The sequence below is a fragment of the Nanorana parkeri genome, unplaced genomic scaffold, assembly GCF_000935625.1.
Source record: "Nanorana parkeri isolate BGI_ZX_2015 unplaced genomic scaffold, ASM93562v1 scaffold18, whole genome shotgun sequence".
NCBI lineage: Eukaryota > Metazoa > Chordata > Amphibia > Anura > Dicroglossidae > Nanorana > Nanorana parkeri.
The window spans coordinates 2,605,849-2,616,090 of NW_017306286.1; the positions used below are offsets into that span (position 1 = coordinate 2,605,849).

The 10,242-nt window shown below is 41.1% G+C and overlaps 1 protein-coding gene across 1 annotated transcript in view; it reads left to right on the forward strand.

The window, feature by feature from the left end:
- ANKRD13A (ankyrin repeat domain 13A) overlaps nt 1-4,850 on the forward strand; it is a 28,087-nt gene extending 23,237 nt beyond the window's left edge. The window contains exons 11-15 of the mRNA XM_018560462.1: nt 41-198; nt 1,900-2,010; nt 2,436-2,636; nt 3,354-3,374; nt 4,189-4,850. Coding sequence (XP_018415964.1) covers nt 41-198; nt 1,900-2,010; nt 2,436-2,636; nt 3,354-3,374; nt 4,189-4,391 — 694 coding nt within the window. The 3' untranslated portion in view covers nt 4,392-4,850. The remainder of the gene's footprint in view (nt 1-40; nt 199-1,899; nt 2,011-2,435; nt 2,637-3,353; nt 3,375-4,188) is intronic.
- Nucleotides 4,851-10,242: the final 5,392 nt, after the last annotated feature.

The window sequence follows — 10,242 nt, forward strand, 5'->3', positions numbered from 1 at the left end:
AAATGTCTTTGCAGTTCTGAGTATATTCCTTGTCTTACAGGTTTAAGGGCACTTTGTGGATGTGTGAAGACTTCCCTCTGTCCTTGGTAGAACAAGTCACCCCTATCATAGACCTGATGGCGAGAACAAGCTCTCATTTTGCTCATTTGAGGGACTTTATAACATTACAGTTCCCACCTGGGTTCCCAGTCAAGATAGGTATAAATCTAGGACAGTTTATACATAGAAGCTAATGTGTGTTTTGTGTATGTGACAAATTTCTTGGCTCATCCTCAGCACACTAAAGGTAAACTCTGCCCCTCTGACACCATAGGGCCACCTTCCTAATCTATATGAGAGAGCATTGTTCTCTTTTGGTCCTCGCTCCAGGCCACTTTTCTTTTTTTCCCCCCCCCAGAAGATCGAAGAATAACCCACTTTGCCAACCTCCCAAATAGGTGCATTTTTTCCTGCTTTGGAAGACCCCTCTGTTGTCAGTTAATCCGCTGAAGTGGGTTGCCTGTGGTGTAAGGCAGCTTAAAGAGCTCAGTATTAACATGGATTACTGGCAAGTTCAGGTTCTTACTTTGCTCTTTCCTGTGTTTGCCATCCCAAATAGCTCCAGGGTTGTGGGGCTTAGTCTAGATTCACACCTGCAATACACCGCACGACACCCGGGCGCGCATTCCGGGTGTCGTGCGGTCCTGCGATTGCCGCGTGGCTCTGTCTCCGCCTTAGGCTCAAGTACCTGTGCAATTCCACCTGCTGCTCATCAGCAGCCTCTTTTTCTCCCTACCTCTCTTCATGGTTGTTTAGTTTCCCAGGTACACTTGCAGTTCTGGATTCCTGGTCATTGGCAGCGCACACTTTTTTGGTGGGGCCACATTCTTCCGGGCAATTGGTGCGTGCGCATTAACCTGCCATCCCCCCTCTCCATACCCTCAATATATATAATACCACCCCCTGATGGTACAAGAACAACTCACTGAAAAATAAAAACAAAACGCCACTGCACTGTAACCCCTGACAACAGACAAGTATCCCTGTCAGCAACATTGGAAAGAGAAAAATCAATGCATATTGAAACAAGTCTGCAAACTAAGCCTGCCATTCCAGCACGTGTAGGCTATGTCGGAGTGTGACAGGGAATGGGGACCTACCTTGTAATCAAGAAGGGGAAACCCAAAGGTGGTGGTTCTCCTAGTGCATACTCTGAGGGCAGGCCATAACCTGGCAACACAAAAGCGTTGCCACAGAGTGTAATGTCAGCTGCTCGCGGTATACTGCGGCGTCTCAGTATACCGCGAGCTACAGCTCGCGTTATACTGAGCCTAGGGTGACTGCAGCGGCACGGTAGAAAGGTTCTCATTAACTATTATTGATTTTCTCAATTGTTGCAGCCCTACACTAGATTCTACCTTTTAATATGTATATTTCCTGGGGAAAAAAAAAAGAAATCCTATAGAATGCATAGTGTACACACACACACACACACACACACACACACACGATACACATGACACTTCTCTCCTGTAGGATTCAAAGGTCAAATTTTTGACGTTCTGCTATATTATGGGTGCTTGTCATCTTTTAAAGTTCCCTTCGCATCCCATTACATAACATACCTTCAGCCCCAAACTGGCAATGTTCGCTATGTGTCCCCGCATGGAGCTTCAGAGCCTTTCTCCCAAAAACAGCTGGTCTGTACTGCGCACGTGCCCCACGGCCCCATTCCTACGGGAATGTCGTACTCATGGCAGCCTCAAGTGGTCATTGGTGCTCACTGGATTTCTGGCAGGATCAGCTGGCCCTCATTGAATAGATAGAACAAAACGCTTTCAATGGTATATTTAACAGAACAAAGAAGAGAAGCTCATCGTTTGGATTTACATGTACTTTAATGTTTGTTTTCTCCCACAGAAATCCCTTTGTTTCATGTTTTAAATGCTAGAATTACATTTGGAAATGTGAACTCTTGCACCCAGGCCGAGGATTCTCCCAGTACTCCACAAGGGACACCTGATGAGGAAGGTGAGTAATACTAAACAATACTAATGTCCCGAAAGTAAGTTTTCATGGCACTGATAAACTGTTTGCTGTCTTGTATCAGCTCCCATTTTATTTTGCACCTCAGATGGCAGAGTCCATTCAATTTGTACCTTGTCCCAATAAAACTCATATTACAGACTTGAAAGTTACCTAAAGACCCGTCAAACTGTTGAGAGCCGGAAGGGAAGGTGTTTGATCAGCTTACACAATAAAATGGAACTTCAGCCAAAACTATATCTCATACTTTGTGCGTTATCACTGGGACAGAAAGTGGAAACCTCGTCAGTGGGGATACAACAAACCTGACTAATGTTTAGACTCCCTACTGTTTCCCATACTAAGAAAACAATGTCATGGCTGAACTTTTTTTTTTTAACTTGTGATCCTTTGCTATTATTCAGTTGCAGCTGCTGCACCACCAAAATTTGAGGTTGATCAGTCAGTCTTTGAGATTCCACCATCTTACCATATCCAGGAGAATGGGAGGAGTCTTCACATGCGGGATGAAGATGATGAAATCATGCAGTTTGCCATTCAGCAGAGCCTTCTAGAGTGCAGTGGAAATCAGGTCAGCATCTCCTCATCACTTTTTTGCACTGATGATAATGGTAAAAGTAATTTAAAAGATGGCATTGTTTTTATTATGGTGGAGCAGCTCATAAGCAGCCTTTAGTGTTTTTAATATATTAAAAGTGACACTAAACACAGGAATTAAATCTTAAAATGCATTCAAATGCATTCCACTCCAAGCTCACTGCTGTGATTGAACTACAATCTCAATACAAATTAGCAAACAACTAATGAGATTGTAATCCATGACTGGTACAAGCTTGGAGCGGTGGCTACTTTACAACACACACAGGGACCAGGGGGAACACAAGTAGTCACCCTCTAGAAGGAAGGACAGTGTCAGCACCAATTCAGAGATTATTTGAGGATCTACAGCTCAGTGATGCACAAATAAAATGCATTTGTGGTAATAGTTAAGGTACTTGAATTTATTTTTATGATTTAACTCCTGAGTTAAGTGTCACTTTAAGATGAATCTTATTTAGATAATATTGTTTATGTATACATGGTCCTACATACAGTCTTCCAGGGCAGCATGGTGGTTATGGTCATGGTATGTTCAGCACTGTGGTCCTGGATTCTCTGAAGGCTCATCCATTTGCTCCCAAAACCAAAAATGTGGTGGGCTCATTGGTTTCCACCCTCATTGGCCCAGTAGGTGTAAATAACCTGTCAGGAACTGATATGAATAATCTTTTTTTTGTGAAAGGCTAACCTAAGACAAAAATCATTATATTTTTTATCTTTATTTCTAGTTTTGGACAGAGTGGGAAAAGGTAAGAAGCGGTATTGGGCTGCTATTGGTGTATTTGGGGGACATTTCACCTCATTTCCTGCCAGGGAGTCAGGAGACTTCTCCAGTAGGGACATGGACAACAACAAAAAAAGCCTAACAAGGTCATAACTGTCTTCCTATATAAAAAAAAAAGTACTTGCTGTTGCAGAGGTCCTCACTTCCTGACTGAAAAACCTCCTCCCAGCACAAACAAAGTTATAAAAAAAAACCAGTGGCCAACCACTACCCCATCCAAATAAAAAAAACAAAATCTTAAGTACTGAGCTAAATTAATAAAAATGTTTCTTGGTGAATATCATCCATTTTAATCTATTGTAATAAATATAACTGAGAAAAATAATTTACAAAATGTTTATTATAAGCTGTTTTGACCTCACAGACTGGCGGGAAAGAAAGGGCCCCACCTGTGAGTCAGGAGAGCTCCACCCTGGAGTCAGTGGAGGCCAGTGCTGCAGGGAGCTGCAGGGTTTCCGAACCATATTGAGAGGATTGGCATGTTATTGCCGTTGTCTGGAGGAACCAGACAGTGGCCCTAAAGATTGAGGCCGGAGCAGCAGTGCTGCAAGAGAGACAGATGTCGGTGAGCCCTTATCTGTTATATGCTACAGCGAGCTATTTATGTTGGATTTCATGTTATCTACCGTTTTGAAAGCAAATAAACTGCATCTGACTTGCACCTCCGGTCTACAGTGGAGTGTCCTTGTTACAAGATATATATATATATATAATTATACAGTACCATATATACAGTAGCAGTTCGATCTATAGCTAAACTGTATACACCTTTTTCCTACTTTGCAGGGCCTTGCAGGAAAGCCTTCTTGCCAACTCTCTAAGTGCCCATTCCAGTCTTAGCAGCCACTCTCAAAGCTATGACAAGGAGTTACAGTTTGCTATGGAACTGTCCGCCAAGGAACAGGAAGAGAAGGAGAAGCAGCGTCTGCAGGAGGAGGCAGAGCTTGAAGAAATCCTGCGGCTTTCTCTCATGGAAAAATAAGCCATGTTGTTTTATTGACCTGCTCTGGCAAAGGAACCTCCTATGATACGGGTCTAGCCCTCGTCTTCCTCTTACCAGCAGTGATTCCACCATGCGCGAGGGCCAAAAGATCACTCCACAGACTCTGTATCTACCAAAGAACTGTACACCTTTTGAAATTTTTTAATTTAATGTTTTCCCTTTTTTGCTTTTAGGACTTGCACACTGGGGACTCTGCCTTCACCTTGCTGATTTTTAGCTGTGCAAATGTCAGCAATGAACAAAGTCTCACTGATAAAAATCCAACATTCAGGATGTAAATGGATTTTGTTTGGTTACACAGACTTTTCTTTCTCTTTTTATCAAGTCAATGAAACACAAGTGTATCCTTACCTTATATAAACAGAACTTCTGCTCATCGACGCTTTGTACAGGGTGCTTAACAGAGTGTTGAATGTTGGTAAGTCACAGAATATTTCTTCAGGTAGAAGAAAGTAGATGTTGGGACTCTTACAGTGCTAGCACCTACAATCCTATATTTAAGACTGTTTACAGTGTTCTGATATTCATGTTAAGAAAATAAGAAGCTGCCCCCTCTTTATAGTTACATTCTTATCCTTTATGCATCTGCATAATGGAATTATCTAAAGGGTTAGTCTACCTGAAACTGACATTTCAGTCATTCCACATGCCCTGCTGGATATTTTATTCCACAGAGAAAGCAGCAGGAGGAATGAAAGTGCACAGTGAGTGAGGGCAGGACCAGAAATCCTAGTGTGGAAACTTTGCTGCTGCAATACTGCATACTTATGCTGCATAAGAAGAAAGTTGGTGATTCAGCACACCAGCACCTATCTATAACAGCATCAGCTGTGTCAAACCAGACTTTAAAAGGGCATACTTTAGTGGAACTCATAGAAGTGTGGCAGATCATTAAAGGATACATGTATTTCTAGTAAATGTATCCTCATTGGGGCCAGACACCCCCCTGCACCCATTCTAAATCGGATACCTACCCTGTCCCTGCTCACCTGAGAACTCTGCTGTGCAGCTCCCATGGCCTGTTCTTTATAGCTCCCCCAGCCAGGCAAATTACAAATGACATTCTTCCCTTTCGAAAGATCATTCACCTTTTAAGTCTTGCATCCTTTTGAAGAAAACCTGGCTGGCCATATATGACCACTCCTGAAAATGCTAGTTGATCCAAAAGCTTTAATACTTTGAGTTACTGGCCTAGAATAAGTATGCATACCAGTAGTTCTGATCTCACTGGCTTCATGCTTTTTTCAGTTTCTCACTTCACTTTCCTCATACCTGTTATCTGTGACTCGGAAAGCACCGAAGCAAGAGGCATCCAGACAAGTAGCATTTTTAGAACAAGGTCAGCAACGGAAACCTTTGTTTCTTTCTATGCGTTTCCTTGAGTGTTCATACAATAGAGCTTGTTTGATATGTTGATAATGAATTGCATTTATTTCCCTTTACTTCATTTATACCAGAAGATAATTATGATCTGATTTTTTTTTTTTTTTTAATAAGGAAAAGTGCCACAGCTCTTAGCAACCAGTCAGCAATCCTCTTTGAAAGTTTCTGTTGCTAAAAATGTATGGAAACCGGTGCATTTGAGTTTTTTTGTTTTTTTTTGTAATCCAAAGCAATGAGCAAACACTGAAAACCAGAGCAGCTAATCACATATGTGAATTTCGAAGTTTATTATAGCTAGGTTAGTCATGTGATTGCAGTAGGTTACTGCACACATCTGCATCAAGTTGCTAAAGGGGATAACCCTTCCTCTAGAACATGGCTAGCAGTGAGCATCCAAAGGGGATAACCCTTTAGAGCTGCAACAATTATTATTCGATTAAGTCGATTAAAATCGACGATGGAAAACGTTGTCAACGCTTTCCATCGTCAATTCGTCGGCTAAAATGTAAATTTCCCGCTCGCGCCCGCCTGTTCGCTGCTCCTTACGCCGCGTACGCCACACCCGCCGCACACACGCTAACTTGGACACATGCCCGCAGAGCACGCCACTGCAGAGACTTTTACAAGGGTTCAGAAACAGGTAAGGGGGGACCTGTTTTAATGTTTTCTGTTTAAAAAAAAAAAAAAAAGCGGCACACTGCAGAACACCAGCAGCTATAGAGGAACAACAAATCCCAGCAGTAATATATTAAACACCCGGTATAATGTATTATTGCTGGGATTTGTTGTTCCTCTATAGCTGCTGGTATTCTCCATTGCGCTGTATAATGTATTATTGCTGGGATTTGTTAGGGATTGGTCAGTGGTATTCTGCATTTCGCCGTATAATCATTATACAGCGCACTGCAGAATACCACCAGCTATAGAGGACTACAAATCCCAGCAATAATACATTATATACAACGCAATGCAGAATACCAGCAGTTACAGAGGACTACAAATCCTAGCAATAGTACATTATAGTATAAAAGGGACTATTGCTGGCATTTGTTGTATTCCTATATAGCTGGTGGTATTCTGCATTGCGCCATATAATCATTATACAGCACACTGCAGAATACCACCAGCTATAGAGGACTACAAATCCCAGCAATAGTACACTATTGCCTGTTATGAATAACAGGCAGATAATGTGGATTGGTTAAATCATCACAACTGATTTGCCAGAATTGAAGAAAAAAGCAGCACAAAAAAAGGGAAGATAAAATGGAATAATACTGTTCACGCAGAGGAAAATAAAGAAACATGGATTACAGTACCAGTACTTTATGTATACCATTTTATAGAGACCTACCAGTCAAGTATAAAACGTGGCAGCATCCCCAATGAAGAAAGGTAAAACGGTGAGCTTAGCTGTTGAATAAGCTTTACTAATCATGTGTTTATAAATAGGCCTCATAGATGCCATTTCTGAAGAATGATCGTTCAAACGTGCAGAAGTCTCCTTGGTTTTTTTGTCCCTTCGATTTTTGTGTATTCACTCCAGTCAAGTCATGTAATTGTAATATAAACTATCATTGAGAAATCATTGATCATTTGACCCTGCAGTTAACACATTTATATTTAAAAAAATTAAGTGAAAAACTACAATTTGCTTCCGTTGTTAAAGGGCCACTCAACATAAGGAGATGTTGCCTTATATAAGAAAGGAGTGAAAAACATGAGTACATGTTCAAGAAGCTTTGGCAAAGAAGCTTGAACCCTTAGACCAAAAAAATGGGGATTTTGTCCAAAGGGGGTTGGGTGGCAAACAAATTTGGATGGATTAGGAATGGGCCAAATTTCTCCTGGTATTTCACGGTTGCCATGTGTGTCGATTCCCATGCAGTGACATACTGTACTTTGGGATGTTAGCCAATTCTATTAGCATTATGTACTTTGCTGCCACAAGTTGAAATCAGCATCTTGTCTTGGCATGGAACCACCAACAGTCCTTCAGCTGCTCTACATTTGCTCTTGCAGATGTAGGAGACTGTGAAGGTCGTGCGCTAATTACCAAGCCTATCTAGCCTTTTATCAAGTGCTTTAGCAAGTTCAACAGTTTTAGAATTGAAGGCGGTAAAACACGACCATTCATGCTGTGTCACCCTCTGCTCACAGTCTTCTATGTCTAAAATGGATATGAATGGCTGGCAGTGTGTTGGAGTGCTTTGTGAATGAGTTCTTGCAAAGCAGTTGCCTCAATAAAAACTCGGCTGGTTAAATCATTTGCTTAGCTTATCCTAAATTGGGGTAACCAAACGTCGGCCCTACAGCTGTGGTGAAACTACAAATCCCATTAGGCATTGTAGAACTTTGACAGCCACGACTCCCAGAGGCAGATGCATGATGAGATATATTTTTCTCTGAAACTTTCAAATGACTTCACAGGGTATGGCTGCAAGGGATATTACTATAAATTTCAGATAAAATAACTATTCTTTTTGGTTTGGTAATCCTTCAAAACGTTGGTGCTACAGTCATCTTTTCAACTAACCTAGTAACAATAAACCTTTACTAACTTTGTGGGTTTTATTTATTTGTTGTAAACATGATTGATTGCTCCTTTTAAAGTGAACCTGTACTAAGGGAAAAAGTCAAATTAACATGGTACATAACTGCAGACATCCTATGGTGCCAGTTCATCATCACCGAGAACCCACTGGGAGCCCTGCTAAATTTCCTTTGCAAGCACTACCTTCCTAAAGCTGCCCACACACCTTACAATTTATCTGCAGATTTTCTATGGTCAGATGGAAAAGGTGCAACAGATTCCTCCATCTACACTTAACTGTGTGGATGGAGTAATCTCCACCTGGGCCAATCTGTTGCACTTTTTCCATCTGACCACAGAAAATCTGCAGATAAATTGTAAGGTGTGTGGGCACCTTTAGGGTGGCTTATAGGCACACCTCAACCATGGAAAGTGTCTGTGCTCCAGCTTTGCAAAAATAGTTTTATTGCATTGCAAATTTGGGTAGCGTTGTTGAGGGCCACTGATCAGAACTACATGTAAGCCCTCACATCTTATGGTGCTTGCAGCTATGGCCCATGTTCATTATATTTATATGTACAGGTTTATTGTAAGGTTGGTTTGAGATCATATTTTTTCCCTGTGGAACAGACTTAAAACATTTTTAGGTAGAGTTTTTATTAGCATGATCCAGTTGTATTGTAATATGTGAGCACATTTTTAGACCCTGACAAGCTGAGCTTGTCAAAAACAATAAACCTAATGGAATTTTCCTCACACACGAGGACTGCTTCCTGTGAAATCTTTTTAGAAACATTTTTATTGAATGCATTGGTCTGACAGTATTTTGGAGGATTACGATATAACAGAGCGTCCATCTCACCTAAGCCTTGTAGAAAGGTCACGCAGGGAAATCAGCTTATTTGACAGACTCAGTTCCAGGGACCTAGTGCAGTTTAGTGTGACATTGATACACCAAGATTCTCATTATCCATGAAGACATAAGTTCCCATGTGACCCTAGCCCTACTCCAGCCAAAACTGTCAGATATTTATTGCTGTCTGACTCTCCGATGGGATATTTGCCTTCACTGCTTGTCTTGGTGACACCCCTTACACACAAGGGAGTCAGGTGCCCTTTGGGGAGCATAACCCATTGACAGGTGGGCAGGAAATAAAGTGTAAATCTTACCATTGAGCACACAGCAATAAAAACCTGACAAGTTTGAACTCTTCCTCACTCTATCCAAAGCTAAAACAATACTATGACTGGTGCTGGGTTCTAAATTTAACATGGCAGAAACCTGGGCAATATAAACTAAGCTTATGATGGGGAAAATCATAAATCAGATGTTACATGCAGTGAAAACAGATGTCAAAACCAGAGATGTAGGATCCAAACCATGTATGACTGACGGTTACAAGTAAGCTTTTATTCACATTGTTTCAAAGTAAGAAAACTATTGCTCTAACTGCTTAAAAAGTGTTAGCTGGAATTGGGCTCTAATTTGTATGTTCTTAAACTTGTCCATATAAGTCTTAAATTCCAGTTAGAACTACAGGTTCATCTAAGTTCCATCTAAAACTACACAACACGCAGCAGTGTTGTCATCCTGAGGACATGGCAGTCCTCGATACGGTAGATAATATTGCTGCATTACAAACGGAGTTGTTACAGGAAGTGATAAAAGTAATGGATCCGCTGGTGGCACCAAGAGGTAAAAAAAAAAACTATGTTACGGGCCAACTTGGAAAACCAAAATCTGTTTTAATGCTATCGACAAAAAATAAACATATTACAAAACCAACAGGCATATGCAGTTGACAAGAGGGGGGACAGTGCCAAGATCAAATTTTACAGGAAAAAAAACATTTTCTATTAAACTACAGCTGCCTATATATATATATATATTTTGTTGGCTTTCAGTGACGGATA